Source organism: Hevea brasiliensis, chromosome 2 (genome assembly GCF_030052815.1).
Source record: "Hevea brasiliensis isolate MT/VB/25A 57/8 chromosome 2, ASM3005281v1, whole genome shotgun sequence".
Taxonomy (NCBI): Eukaryota; Viridiplantae; Streptophyta; class Magnoliopsida; order Malpighiales; family Euphorbiaceae; genus Hevea; species Hevea brasiliensis.
The window spans coordinates 1,744,867-1,759,699 of NC_079494.1; the positions used below are offsets into that span (position 1 = coordinate 1,744,867).

Below are 14,833 nucleotides of genomic sequence, written 5' to 3' on the forward strand. Positions count from 1 at the left end.
TATTTTGACCATATTATCCTTTTTTATTTAACTTGAAAATTAATATTATTAATATTTTTATTTTTTATTTGTAATTTTAATATTTTAATTAACGTATTTCAATTTTGTTAAAATATTTTTTATTAATAACATAAAATATAAAATATTTATTTATATCCAAAAACTTAAAATTAATTATAGAATTTTTTATTAACAATAATAATTATTTTATTTATATTTTTAAAATTATTTAACTATCTTAAAAAATAATTATTTTCTTATTTCAATAATAAAATAAATGATATAATATAAAAGATTAATAATTATATATTTATTTAAATAATATAATATAATATATTAATTTAATAATTATATATTTAATTTAATAATAAAATAAATAATATAATGTAATAAATTTATAATTTTATATTTATTTAAATAATAAAATAAATTATATGATATATACCCTTATTAGTCATTTCACATATTAACAGCAATAATTAAATATAATTTTACCAAAAACTTAATATAAAACAGCTATCATCAACTATCAGTTATCAGCTATCAGCTAACAGCAACAGCTATCAGTTGTATTCAACAGTTAATCCAAACAGGCCCTCAATCTGCTATTGACTAAATTAATTCAACTCCCACATTAAGAGAGAATTAAAGGATAAATCAAATTCCTAGAGATCTAAATGTCTAATCTAGCTTACTATCCTCCGTACTCCAAACGTATGCATAATAAATTCCTGATAAATTTTAAGCATTAAAGAGGAATCTGCTTCCATGTGCAATTGTGCTGTGCACGCTACAATTCCTATCATTTTCTACTCTATGATATATATATATATATATATATTGAATTGCAAGGAAAAATTGCATTCCCTGGCAATTCAGTCATATAGGTAGAGAAGTAGAGATTTATTTGGCAGGTTTCATATGGGGGTGCGGGTGATATACTGATATTTACAATAAGTGTTGTTGTACCCAGTTATATAATTTTTATATAAAAAATGTATAATTGATTGCAGATCTATCAAACTCTCCCTGCTCACAAGACACACACTAATGGTTTTGCTAAACAGCATATAATCACAAGGCAAGCTTTCAATTTTCCATGTGCATTTCTTTTTTTTGGTATAATTGATTCTGCAAGAAATTTGAACTCAAAATCTCACGGGTCTAGAAACAATTTTTGTACCATTAGTTCCAATGTACATTTCTCTTGTTGCTATGATATGATCTCAAATTTACCAAATGACGGCTGGTTTAATTAATGATCTCCAAATCCTTTATAAGCTTTCAATTTCCAAATTCCTCTAAAATTGAGACACAAGGCTGGCTTGGCATATGCTATGATCCCTCGATACCCAACTGGGTGATTGTGACTATAGTTGAGAAATCTGGGTGATGGATCCATTTATCAGAATGTGGTCCATGGATGGAGTAAATAGTATACACATCAAATCAACAGTGAGGGTGAGATCTAGATGAGAGATGATAAACCTTCTGTTTTCAGATCATAAGGAGATAGCGTAATAAGAAAGAAACCATCACCGCCAAATGTTAAAACGGGTCATGTGAACGAGAAAACAAAAATAACGGCATTGTATCTAATGGGTCAAAGCAATGCCATGTGAAGAAACATGATATGATCTAAGCCAAAATACAGTAGCAGAAAAACAAGCGAAGATGAGGTTTAATCTTCATATGGCAACAATCAACACATTAAAAGAAAGCCAAAAACAGGGAGTAATTGGGCTTATGCTTGTGGGTTTTTCAAGTTTTCACGGCTCTCTGTTGGTGAAGACCATGTGGGCTATGCAAATTGCAATGGCATTGACAGGTTAAGAGAACGTGGGAATAATTGAATGAGGGTCAGAATTCTTCAGTCTTGCATTAAGATAATTCAATATTAAAATGAAAATAAAATTGGTTTCCATGTTTCTTTCTACTTGCAGAGAGCCTTCATGTGAGGTTCTTGCATTAATTAAGTCTCTGGTCCCTTATTTATAGAGGCACTTCTGCGCTTGGAAATGCCAGTCAATGTAAATACACATTTCCTATCTTCACCATTCAATCTCCATTGTCTTCCTATACATCTTCTGGTGCTCCTAAGAAAATGGCAAAGCGGATCCTCGCATTGCCAATCTTGCTACAATTCTTCTGTTCCTTAGCTATAAATATTAATGCCTTTGCGGCTTCTGGGTGGACCAAGGGTCATGCTACTTTTTATGGAGGAAGTGATGCTTCAGGAACTATGGGTATGCAGCTATTCCACTTCCTATCTTTTCTGGGTTCCTCACTGTTTCAGGGAATAAGCTAATATATTTCACTTGTGTACACATGATTGTTTGGCTACAGGTGGAGCTTGTGGATATGGTAACTTGTATTCAACTGGCTATGGAACCAGGACTGCTGCTTTAAGCACTGCTTTATTCAATGATGGAGCTTCCTGTGGACAGTGCTACAAGATCATATGTGATTATCTAACAGACCCCAGATGGTGCATTAAAGGCAGATCTGTGACCATTACTGCAACAAATTTCTGTCCACCTAATTTTGCTCTCCCAAACAACAACGGAGGCTGGTGCAACCCTCCCCTCCAGCATTTCGATATGGCTCAGCCTGCATGGGAAAAGATTGGTATTTACAGAGGTGGGATCGTGCCTGTTTTGTTCCAAAGGTAACAAATTTCGTCTTCTTTTCCTTGGGATTATTCCATGTATAACAATTGAGCAAACCTAATTCATGCTGTGGGACTCAACGGTGCAGGGTTCCATGCAAGAAGCATGGTGGAGTTAGATTCACCGTTAATGGAAGAGACTATTTCGAGCTTGTCTTGATAAGCAATGTGGCAGCGGCTGGATCAATCCAATCTGTATCCATTAAAGGCTCAAAAACAGGGTGGATGGCAATGTCAAGAAACTGGGGTGCTAATTGGCAGTCAAATGCCTATCTCAATGGGCAATCTTTATCCTTCAGGGTCACAACTACTGATGGGGAGACCAGATTATTCACAGACATTGTACCAGCCAATTGGGCATTCGGCCAGACTTTCTCAAGCCCAGTACAATTCTAAAATTAAATCATCAGAGGCTTTGGAGTTCAGGGTTTGATTTGGCAGAGGCGTGCTTATAATTTTACTAAAGCAGCCCGCCACTTTCTTTTCTGTTTCTCATCGAAAGGGATGATTGCTAGGACATATCAGTTCTAGCTCTAAAAGTATGATCCATGAACTCTAAAGCTACTACTCTACTAAGCTTTTGTGCCTTTCTAAACCAAGAAAGCACAGAGCTTGATACACAATATTTGGTGATAATTTTCCAGATTTTGCTGCAGAATAAGAAGCGCAATGAAATTGCTGCAGAATAAGATTTTCTTTATTTATTTATTTTTAAAATTTACACTTCATGTGCTTGTAAAATGAACAGTTGTTAAGGTTATCTTATTTCTACTTATATTCTATATGCTGTGTTATTATAATTGATGTAGGACTTCTGCTGTAAATTAACGAAGAGTACCTCTCGATTATATCAGAGAGGTAATATTAAATAATATCAGTTAAATTGTAATTAAAAAAAAAAAGAAATGGGTTTTCCCAAAACTTCTGACTAAGGTAGTGTCTGAATTAACATGAAAATGAACCTAGATGAATAAAATATAATGCAACAATTTATCAGAAGATCGTCAGATGTTGTGTTACTGTTGGAAAAAGACAAATGAAATGTGCTTTGCATAGTTGCATTCAATTGTGAGTTCCCAGGCTTTTGTTCTCATCCTTTAAGAACAAAATTGCCCACCGAACAAGACAGGCCTTGTGTTTTTTACGAGTGCAATAGCAAATGGGTAGAAATTGAAGGCAGGCCACAAGTTTCAATGTCAATATTCAAGCCCATCCTAACATATGTTTCGGAGATGAGAGATCAAACCAATTTCTTTTGTTTTCTTTTTCATGTAGGTCCAATTCACGATATCTAATGACTGCACTTTGTTTGAACTTCTCAGCTTTGGGCCACCTCAGACATAATCTAATATACAGACTTTTGAGTTCTGGCCAGATTTGGTGTCCATGCTCTTGTTTTTATTTATTTATTTATTATTGTTATAATTTTTTTTCTTGTTTTTTTATCGAAGGTAAATTTTATTATAAACAATGGTATTGCAATCATGGGTTTCAATACAACAAACCTAAGGAATCAAAAGGCCCACAAGCTAGCCCACACAACAGCCCAAAGCCCTTCACACAGGAAACCTCAGAAGATCGAATAGAAGGTACAACAACTTCATCAACATTGCTGGCCATCTCTAGACGAGAATGGATCGAATTTTTACAGGTAATCGATTCGATTGAACTGTAATAAGATAAGTTTAAGTAATATTTAATCAAATTTAGAATAGGTTTGCATTGAATTCAGATTTTGTATGTTTCGTATCCGCACTTAAATTCTTGTATATAAATATTTAATTAAATATAAAAAATATATATTTTTATAATAATATTTATAAATTTTATACATTTTATTTTAAATAAAATAAAATTTAAATATTTTATAAAATTATTAAATTTTTAAAATATAAGTTATTAATAAAATAATTTCTTATGTTGATTATTAATTAAAATATGTAAAAATAAACGAGTTCGAATATTTTCAGGTAATAATAATTAGGTTTGAAATGAGTTTGAGTTTTAAGAATATTAATTGAATTCGGATAGAATTATTTTCACGGGTATTCTACCCATTACCATTCCTATCTGCATTGAAGCTGGACTGCTAAATAGGGAGAGAGAGTAACACAGGTGTCTGCAAGAAAGCTCGGATTGAGCTAGCAAAACCATTGAATCCTACCATTTGAAGCCTATTCTAGTTTGCATAATAACCTTAAGATCCAAAGGATAGAATCATCAATTATGATCTTGGGAGGGTAACGCTAGGCAAAATTCATAAGCATCTCAATCTCTTATAGCATTGGGTCAGCCATCAACACTCTCTCCATATATCCTTCAAGACTTTACACCTAACTTAGTGGTGGGGAGGGGTAGAACCCACAATCTAGGTTGAGAGGGAACCATTCCTTGCCCCACTAAGGGTAGGGGAAGGCTTCGGACGGCTATAAGCTACAAGTTGGACTCGAAAAAGATAAAACCCAAATAGAAAATGTGGGCTTCTCTCTCTAAGTTCTAGAGAGAGAAAGAAAATCTGTTTCTCACTTTTAACGAATAAAGAACATGAAATATTATATTGTTAAAATAAATTGATAAAATAAAGAAATATTTCATATCTTGACACCCACTTTCAATAGCGAAGCCACGCCCAGAAAAAAAAAAGGGAACAATTGCCCCTTTTAAATTTTTTAAATCTTTATTTTTTAAATTTTTTATTAACTTAAAAAGATATTAAATATATTTAATATTAATTAATAACTTTATTGAAGATTTTTATTAATCCTTTTATTTTTATGAAAAAATATTAAAAATTTACCTTCTTGAATTGAAATCCTTACTTGTCCCTCTTCCCACCTTTTATTTCTAAAAAAAAATTCCATTCTATCAAAACTGGAAGCTGATAAAAGCTTGACCAAACTTAAATTATGGGAGAAAACCTTTATTAGTTCAACCTTATCTACCAAACATATTCTATCACATCTTTTTGTCGGGTCTATGAACTTTTCTAATTGGCATACTTTGCTTCATTTTTAATCTGGCTTAGAGAAAGTCCAAGATGCTGCTGATTCCATCACCCCTTATATATACTTTTTCTTTTGTAAGTATCTAATCTCATTTTAGCTTCAAGTGGTTCCACCATGTAGTAATGTGAGAATTCTTCTGTCACATCCTAACACAAAATATTTCTATTTGTAAATCTAATAAATCATGCACGCACTTGTCAAATGTAAGCATGGCCACCGACGGTTTTAGTCTGGAACTAAAATTGAATCGAAATATGTATGAATTAGCTTCACAGAAATGGTTTTGAACCGAATTGGAATTAGATTGGAATTGACTTGTCTAATTAAATTCAATCTCGGATCAAAATCGATTTTTTTCATTTAAAAAAAAATTAATTAAAATTGAATCAAATTGTAATTAGAATAGAGACTACCTTGCAGTTTGATTTTGGTTTCCGTGAACCAATAAATCAGAATCGTTGGTTTCAATCCAGACCGGACCAGCGGCCATGCCAAGTCTAAAACCATAGAAGTGATGCATGGCTTGTCCTTTTATGTGCGTGCTTCAATGCTGCTCCACTAATATTCTTGATTACCAAATATGATAACAACTATATCCATAGCCCTAACTACTCCAATACGTCCATCCTTGACATGTTCTATAAATGCCTGTCTTGAGTTCTTGTAGATAATTAAGTAGCAAAAAAGAGAATTTGATTCAAAATTTTAGACTAACTAATATGGCAGCTACCATAGTGGTTCTTGCCCTTGCCCTTGTGATTTTTCCCATATCTTCTCCTGTGGATGCACTGAGCTTAAGCTACTATGACTACGCCTGCCCTCAGCTTGAGTCCACCGTTGCTAATGCTGTCAAGAAATCCATGATGAATGATAAAACAGTTCCAGCTGCACTGCTTCGGATGCATTTCCATGATTGTTTTATTAGAGTATATAATTAATTTACCATTTATTTCCAAGTTCTTGAAAATGGCATTATTTGCACACACGTTCTTACATGTTTATATATGTATTGTTAATTACTTCTTTTCTTGTTCCCATTTCAAGGGTTGTGATGGTTCTGTGCTCCTGGAATCAGAAGGCAAGAACAAGGCAGAGAAAGATGGGCCTCCTAACATTTCATTGCATGCTTTTTATGTTATTGATAATGCAAAGAAAGCAGTCGAAGCTATGTGCCCTGGCGTGGTCTCCTGTGCTGATATTTTGGCTCTAGCTGCAAGAGATGCTGTAGCTTTGGTTCGTTCCAAAGCACTTGTACTTTTGACATGTTGGAATGTTCTGGTTTATTTTATTACAACTGTTATAATGGTCTCATTTTGGTTTGGCCTTACCTTACGTACCAGTCTGGAGGTCCCAGTTGGGATGTGCCCAAAGGAAGAAAGGATGGAAGAATTTCAAAGGCAACTGACACCAGGCAATTGCCAGCTCCCACCTTTAACATTTCCCAATTACAGCAAAGCTTCTCTCAGAGAGGACTTTCCTTGGAAGATCTAGTGGCTCTCTCAGGTATATGTATTACTCAATTAACCTCAACAAGAAACTCAATTGACCATCATAGAAAGAGTACCTGAAAAAAATATATGAATTTAGGGGGTCACAGCCTTGGATTCTCCCACTGTTCTTCCTTCCAGAACAGAATCCACAACTTCAATTCCAGTCTTGACATCGACCCAACAATGAACCCATCATTTGCAGCGAGTTTAAGGAACGTATGTCCTATGCACAACAAGGTTAAAAATGCAGGTGCTACATTGGATTCGTCAACAACCATATTCGACAACGCTTACTACAAGCTACTTCTCGAAGGCAAGAGCATTTTCTCTTCGGATCAAGCCCTACTCACAACCCCAAAAACCAGAGCTCTAGTTTCCAAGTTTGCGCGCTCCCAGAAAGAGTTCGAAAAGGCCTTCGTAAAGTCCATGATCAGGATGAGCAGTATAAGTGGTGGACAAGAGATTAGGCTAGACTGTAAGGTAGTTAATTAGGTGATGTTTGTTATCCATGAAAGAATTCTAGCTAGCGTCTGTGATTTCTTTGAATTTATATTATTTTTAAGGAGTCAGATATGTGAGTTTGTGGGAATTTCAGGCCGTCGAAGTGGACGGCCGCAGGATTGTAACATTGTTTGTCTCTTCTGTGATTGATTGATTGAAACCTGAAGGTTAATTTGTTTTTATTTTTCTGCGAGTCCAAGCTACGAATCCCTTATCATGAACAGGAGATTAGTGACAAATCTAAATAGTCCAACGTTGCCCTTAAGTCCATAATCAAAACAACACCACAGCCGTCGGGAAAAGGAAGACTTACCTGACTAAACTTAAACTGGAACGAATAAGCGATCCTCGTCTGTTTTAGACTTCAATTCAATGAGCAATCAAGAATCAAACATTCAAGAAACCACAGTACAAGATGAGATAGCCCAGAAACAAGAACCAAAACAATTAAGCATTCAAGTTCTACGCTTCCCCTTAGCACTTTTGTACATTCTGTTTGTGGAGAGGGAAATGTACAATCTATTCTAATAAACTGAATCCAATTGAAACCATAACAGGGTGAATTCAAATATTCCCTTATGTTGGATCTTTCTAAATAGATTATTGTTATGTTCTTTGGTCTTGTTGCCTTGGCTCCATTATCCTGTTCTTCGATCCTTAAACATTCTAGTGGAGGGTATATGGTTTTGCTACTTGTATTCAGAGGTAGCATGAGTCACTTGAGATGGTAACTGGAAAGGATTTGGTTTCGTACACAAATGAAAACCACATCTTGATATTCTGGAAGCATAATTTTGATTCTAGATAGATTCCTTTTTTGCAATAATGCATTTGATTGTAGCTGGTTAATCCATCTTATCTCTTGGTTTAGCTGATGTTATTGAAGTTAGGGATAATCTTTTGTAGAATGCATAACACATAGTCCAAACAGCACAATTCCAAACAGTAAGGTGTAATGTCCTAGTCTATTCTATTCAGACCAGCTTGTCTTTCTGCCAGTAAGGTGTAATGTCCTAGTCTATTCTATTCAGACCAGCTTGTCTTTCTGCTATTGAAGTCTGTTAGTTCTTTTCCTTCGGAAATTTGTTGATAGTTGATGCTTCTTCAAACTTAGAGTGTATGATCATATGAAGATTAAATCTGTGGATTCTGATACTTGGGGAATCCAAGCATACTGATTCAGTGTAGTAAGCTTGAGGTGATGGCAGTGATGCGGTGGTGACCATGGTGTGGTGCCAATAACAAGAGGAGCCTCCAAAGTTCCATGTATTTTTCTTCCAAGTGAAGAAATAGATTTCTAGATAGACATAATTACATCAGCATTTGAAATATGCATAACAGATTTATTATCACATGAGTAGATCAGCTGTTGCCATTTTTAGTATGCACTAGTTTTTTTGTTGATTCAAATTCACGGTCGCATGAAATTCTTGCCTAGATACGGTGGTTATACAAACGTATCGAAATTATGTATTTAATTTAGTAAGTGAATTTTATTATATTTTATGTCTTAGACTCACCATAAACGGGTATAAACTTCTGTTATGCCAAAGCTAGCCGAGTGGCTAAAGGTGAGGACTTCGTTACTAGGCCTTGAAGTATACAAGAAATTGAAGGAAGGCATGCGAGTACTGGGATGTTTGGATCAATTTCTGGCCCTAGAGAAAAAAATACAGAGTAATGTTGCCTTAGCAAGGTGCATTCACGGGAATCTCACCCATCATCATTAATTACAATGCAAAAAGGTGTGGAATAACAAATTGTTTCTCTCTCTAGCTTTCTAGAGAGAGAAATTCCTCTCTGTCTTATTGTTTTTGAGGCTCCTGGCCTTCAAGTTCTACGGCGTTTGCAGCTTTCTTCTACCCCATCCGGACAAAGAAGGGTTTCCCTACAGGCCTGGGGCATGGTTTCTCCCTCCCCACCTTCGGGTAGGATGTAAATATTTGGTTTTGTGGCTTTTGGTAACATATCTGTGGAGCTGTGATGAGGATTGATTTTGCGATCTACGTTTCTGTTTTAGTGCTTTATTTGGTTGAGTGATGGTGCAGATTTGACGTGATGAGTTGCAAAGGGAGATGGTAACTCGAGGTTCTATACCCGCGCTTGATGATGCAAGCCACTGACCCAACGGCTAAATAAGAATTAGATGCCAGAGCTCTGCCATATCTCTCTTTCAGAGCCTTTGGAGAAAGATCCGGGCTTCAACCTTCAAGAGATTGGGGTGATGTTTTTGACATTGGGGTTTCTGCTTTTTTGGTTGTTCTTAGCCTCGTATGCTTCCAGTGGTAGAGTCCTTATTGGTTTCCTTGCTCCTGGTAGTTGTTCCATTCCCACTGGGGCTGGGTTTACCAGGCGATATAGGCAGCAGCTCTGTGAAGAGATGATAAAGGCGCTGCTCCTTTGACCTCAGCAGGTACCAAGCTCTAGGGTTCTGGTTCTGTGGCCTCTGGGCCTTCGCCAATGGGCTTATTAGCAGGATTTGGGTGAATTTTTCCTTATACTAGGCTTTGTGCTGAATTCTATAATCTCTTTTGGAAAAAAAAAAAATCAATAATTACAATGCCTTCCAAAGCCATCATGCCATTTCTCTATCTCAGAGGAGGAAGAGTGATCAATTGTAGCGTTATTCCATTTTTCTATGATTAGCTTTGGTTAAGACTCGAACTCCAGACCATATATTAGTGGAGAAAACATTCATTTTTGGCATAGACCCTTTTTCTTATTTTCCTCCAAATATCCTTGAACAGGGAAATCCTTACATTAGATTTATTCTGTTTTTTATAAGATTAACCATAATTTTAAATGATGTGTAATTTTTAAATGTATATATCCAAGCAAACTTTTCCCAATTAATGAAAGGATTTCAGATAGGTGACGCTATCTCATTTTTGTTCCCCTTAAATCTGTCCAACCTCATAATTGAATACATTTGTAATGAGAGTAAAGATTAATTTGGGTTGAGTTTGGTTTCTACCAGCCTTTCCAATAGAAGAAAATATTACTATAGTCATGAGATTTCATATTCCAACCTCAATTGGAGATAATTAAAGAAAAGAGACTTAAATTTTAAAAAATAATAAATTTATCATTCTAAAAAATTTGACCAAAATCAGGGCTGATATTTTATGTACAAATGCAATGTTGGTTTCTGTAAGAACCCACTCAGGCTAAGCGCTAAGCCGCCCACCAAGGCAAAGCTTTCCCTGCCTGGAAGGTTACCACGCCCATTATTGTCTAATCTTCCCAAGAATTTGTTTTTTTCTGAAAGAAAAGATATATGATTATCAACAGCATTATTGTTGTGCAACCATTATCTCTTGTATAACAAGCCTTCTGGATCTGTTTATGGTATGAAAACAGAGGTAAATATGTTCTTCAAGCTCATCCAGCTGCTCCTGATAGTAAGAATCATGCATGTAAAACTCTTTCACAACTTCTTTCAACAGCTCAGTATTTTTACTCCTAGCACACATATCAGCAAGAGCTTTCTTGTGTTCTAGCTCGTCACATAAACTCCTAACTAACCTACTTACGGTATCAAAATCATTGATCAATATGTAGGTTCCTTTGGCTGCAACATCAAGCTGTGCACAGAGTTTTTCAAGCGAACTTGTCTTGAACCCTCCATGAAGTAACTTGATTTTCTTTCTGAACAAACACTTTGAGCAACCCACAAGTGCTGGTGCCGCTACAATAACAACTATCCCATGAAGTGCAATTACTAGCAATGCAATTAAAAGTGCAGTATGTGAAATCACTAGGCAATATCCCCCAATCTTCTTGCAAATTCTATTAAACTTTGCTTTCCTTCTAATCTTTCTCAGATCTGAAGTCAACCTGTGGAGCAACACCAGGTTGTTATCATGAACATCGCGGAATTGTAGTGGGCTAACAAATGATAAAGGATTTCTGAGCAATGCATATGCAGCAAGCTCTCCAAATATACCCCCAGAAATTTTTTCTGTGTAATCTGCAGAATTGTGCACCCTTTTACTTAACTTGATTACCCTTTCAATTCTGCGATAATTAGCACGCGTTTGATGGATGCTTCGGAGCAGCGAATCACAAAGATTACATGCTTCCAAGCTGGCTTCAAAATATTCTATCAGAAGGCGGTGGAACTTCATGCTTTGTACCATTTCCGTTAAGGTTTGTTGCTTCTCTGGTTCAAAGAGATGATCAGAGAGATGGACAGAGAAAGGAAGAGATGAAGAGGAGGAGAGTCTATCAATTCCATCAACGGATTTTCTTCTCAGTTGGCCCTGAATTTTGCTCCACATTTCTACGTAAGACTCTGTCCTGAAAGCTTTCTTGTACTCTTCATTCACGTTTAACTTGTTGCTTAAGCCTTGAGCACATTCATCTCGTGATCCGCCTGAAACCAAAGAAAGCAACATAAAAAAATCAGCAAATTTACAATCAAGAATGTGAATATCAAGAATTCCAGGAGGATCTTGAAGGTTTAATTTCAAGAGAAAACTAAAATCAAACAACCTGTAATGGATTAAAAACATGAAGAAGAGAAGAAAGTACCTGCCCTGGAAAAGGGAGACTTGAAATTGGCCCACGCAAGCTTTTTCATCAGAAAGATAGATTATAAAACAGGAAGCAAATCTTTTTCTGTTATGGAAATTGATTGAATAGGTTGATTAAGGGAAATGGGTGGACATAAATAGGCGAGGATTTGGCAGTTCAGCTAAGCACAGCCTGAAATTTTGCATAATAGCTTTTAACACAAGATAGAGCGTTGTGTCACAGACACGGAGTTTTATCAATGTTACGTGTCATGCCCTGAGACGAAGCTTGATTTGCAGACACAGTTTTAGCGGCAGCAGCAACTAGCAAAGATGATTTGGTTTTGAAGTTGCTCTTACGCTATTATCTTTAAATTAATTCTAATTATTATATATTTTTTTTAATTTCATTTTCCTAATTTCCTCCCTTTTTATTGGAACAATTTCTGCCCACATTCTCTGATTTTCATATCACTTCACGCTCAAACCATTAACATTACAATTCAATCTCATCTCTAATAAATATTTATTAAAATTAAAAAAAATTCAGTAATATATTTAATTAAATTACATTTTATTTTATTACCCTTTAAACATATTTTGCCCCAATATTTGTATAATTATGTTGCATGTGGGTGCTACCAATATTTTTGGTTGTATGAAAATAATGAATCCTTATTGCCTAATCAATATTTTGGCTACATATAATTCATTGTTCTATTAATTATTGTTCTCTATCCACACAGGAAAATTATTGAGGATGTTACTATTTTGATATGTAGATTCTGATAAGGATGGATATCTCATATTCAACACGAGGAACTTTTTTTTTATATAATACAAATTTAAGAAGATTTAGGTAGTAAAATATCAATTAGAAAATGAGGATTTAGATGTAATTGATGGACTACTTAACGGGAGCTAACTCTCTCTCTCTAATTATAAAAGTAAATAATTTTAAAATAAGTAGATGAATGAGACTTGAATTCAAGACATTTCTACCTCATTCACTTTAAAGATAAATAAATACTAACCAGATTATACCTGATTGGCACTTTTTTATTTTTACAATATGTTATAATTAATACTTGAATAGATTACATGCTTTCATATTTTCATTATTTTTCTTAATTTTTGCCATTAATAAAGAGTAAAAAATCTTAAAACTCTTTAAGATAAATTATTATTTTATTCTTGATTTTAATTAGTGTGTGACACTTTTGTCTCTTAATTTTTACTATTTTAGATTAACGGCTATATTGACGAAAATGAATAGAAAAACAAAATGTATGGCAAATAAAAATTTGTGAATGTTTTTATCTATTTTTTAAAATATATACTATATATTAATTATGGCATGACAAAAAAAATATCATATTTAAATAATTTTTAAAACTGTAAAATTACAATTTGAATCTTCATTAAAGCATTTATAAAACCACAAACTCAATGAGAGTGTAATCAAGATTCCCTTTATTTCACAAAAGTGTTTTTCTGAAAAACATCTTTTATATTTTCTCTTATTTTTTCCGTCATGGGAAAATGATACTTCTTATTTCAAGATTGGGAGTCATTTTCTCAGCTTGACCATCATTGTTTTTTTTTTTTTAAGGCACTCTTATACTTTTAGATCACAGGATTAGTAGCCAATTAGTTTTTTTATTTTTTTTACTTAATTTTTATAATAAATTTAATTATTTTTAACTGATTTTAATATTATATCAAATAATAAAATACAATTTATTTTTTAAAAAATATTTTTTATATATAAATTATTTTTCATAAAATAAAATGGAGGCTAATAAAGAAAAAAAGTTTTGTTGGCTTAAAATATAATCAAATCATAATGGAAAGAGAAAAAAAGAAAAGAATGGTGGGAGTGGGACATAGGGGTGAGCAGATTTTGGTCTAAATTGAAAAATCGAATCGAATTGACTTAATTTGATTCAATCAGTTCGATTTTAAAATTTAATCGGTTTGGTTTAATTTATAAATTTTGATAATTTCGATTAATCGATTCAGTTTGATTATTTTCATAATTAAAAAAAATTAAACCGAACCAAAATTACTAATATATATATATATATATATATAAAGAACACCCTAAGATTTTTGAGTTCTAATTTTTAAATTTTTTTTTATGTTTTTGTTATTGAGATTTAATATTGAAAATATGAAATCTTATAAAAATCGATTTGATCGATTTAAAATCGAACCAAATTAGTATTTATGAATTTAATTTGATTTAGTTTTCAAATTTTTTATTTTTAAATTTTAATTTTATATATTTGATTTGATTTGAAAACCGATTATTTGCACATCCTGAGAGATGAGCAATTGAAAATGGGCCGGTGGCCTGGCAACAGCCAACGAGCTCATTAGGTGAAAGGCAAGGTAAAACTTACTGCAAATTGCAGTATAGCTATAGGAAGGTAATGGACGGCTGGCTGGTTTCTCTCTAAATATCATCCACATCTTTTAGGGCTAATGACGTTCCAGAGCTTTGCTTCATTTTGATGTGCACACCTCACTGCTCTTGCCTTACCTACCCTTTTCAGATAGCCCACACACAAATATTAGTCTGATTGTTTTCTGGGCCATAATTTTGCCCTGAAAAAATCTGATGATATTCTTGCTTCCACTCGTTGCCATCTT

At 34.0% G+C, this 14,833-nt stretch overlaps 3 protein-coding genes and 1 long non-coding RNA gene across 4 annotated transcripts; 3 read left to right on the forward strand and 1 right to left on the reverse strand.

Annotated features, from left to right (window-relative positions):
• Nucleotides 1-1,930: 1,930 nt before the first annotated feature.
• On the forward strand, nt 1,931-3,468 carry LOC110650465 (expansin-A11). Its single transcript, XM_058131638.1, has 3 exons — nt 1,931-2,246; nt 2,347-2,668; nt 2,758-3,468. Exons 1-3 carry the CDS (start codon nt 2,105-2,107, stop codon nt 3,062-3,064), a joined length of 771 nt encoding a protein of 256 aa, XP_057987621.1. The 5' UTR covers nt 1,931-2,104; the 3' UTR covers nt 3,065-3,468.
• A 2,827-nt stretch (nt 3,469-6,295) lies between these two features.
• Nucleotides 6,296-7,852, forward strand: LOC110650461 (peroxidase 64). The gene is made up of 4 exons (XM_021805428.2): nt 6,296-6,599; nt 6,718-6,906; nt 7,014-7,176; nt 7,261-7,852. Exons 1-4 carry the CDS (start codon nt 6,393-6,395, stop codon nt 7,653-7,655), a joined length of 954 nt encoding a protein of 317 aa, XP_021661120.2. The 5' UTR covers nt 6,296-6,392; the 3' UTR covers nt 7,656-7,852.
• Nucleotides 7,853-9,130: 1,278 nt separating this feature from the next.
• On the forward strand, nt 9,131-10,235 carry LOC110650464 (uncharacterized). The gene is made up of 2 exons (XR_009142406.1): nt 9,131-9,625; nt 9,713-10,235. It is a non-coding gene; the product is annotated as an uncharacterized LOC110650464 (long non-coding RNA).
• A 493-nt stretch (nt 10,236-10,728) lies between these two features.
• Nucleotides 10,729-12,390, reverse strand: LOC110650463 (UPF0496 protein At1g20180). Its single transcript, XM_058131655.1, has 2 exons — nt 12,198-12,390; nt 10,729-12,039 (listed from the first exon to the last, which is right to left on the reverse strand). The coding sequence occupies exons 1-2, from the start codon at nt 12,244-12,246 to the stop codon at nt 10,958-10,960; spliced, it is 1,131 nt and encodes a 376-aa protein (XP_057987638.1). The 5' UTR covers nt 12,247-12,390; the 3' UTR covers nt 10,729-10,957.
• Between the last annotated feature and the right edge of the window lie 2,443 nt (nt 12,391-14,833).

What these genes read in the sequence shown, in the direction of transcription:
- LOC110650465 (XM_058131638.1), top strand. Translation starts at nt 2,105, where the DNA reads ATGGCAAAGCGGATCCTCGCATTGCCAATCTTGCTACAATTCTTCTGT. An exon ending in TGATGCTTCAGGAACTATGG is followed by an intron (nt 2,247 to 2,346) that starts GTATGCAGCTAT and finishes GTTTGGCTACAG; the next exon opens with GTGGAGCTTGTGGATATGGT. An exon ending in GTGCCTGTTTTGTTCCAAAG is followed by an intron (nt 2,669 to 2,757) that starts GTAACAAATTTC and finishes TCAACGGTGCAG; the next exon opens with GGTTCCATGCAAGAAGCATG.
- LOC110650461 (XM_021805428.2), top strand. Translation starts at nt 6,393, where the DNA reads ATGGCAGCTACCATAGTGGTTCTTGCCCTTGCCCTTGTGATTTTTCCC. An exon ending in TCCATGATTGTTTTATTAGA is followed by an intron (nt 6,600 to 6,717) that starts GTATATAATTAA and finishes TCCCATTTCAAG; the next exon opens with GGTTGTGATGGTTCTGTGCT. An exon ending in CAAGAGATGCTGTAGCTTTG is followed by an intron (nt 6,907 to 7,013) that starts GTTCGTTCCAAA and finishes CTTACGTACCAG; the next exon opens with TCTGGAGGTCCCAGTTGGGA.
- LOC110650463 (XM_058131655.1), bottom strand. Translation starts at nt 12,246, where the DNA reads ATGAAAAAGCTTGCGTGGGCCAATTTCAAGTCTCCCTTTTCCAGGGCA. An exon ending in GTCTCCCTTTTCCAGGGCAG is followed by an intron (nt 12,040 to 12,197) that starts GTACTTTCTTCT and finishes CTTTGGTTTCAG; the next exon opens with GCGGATCACGAGATGAATGT.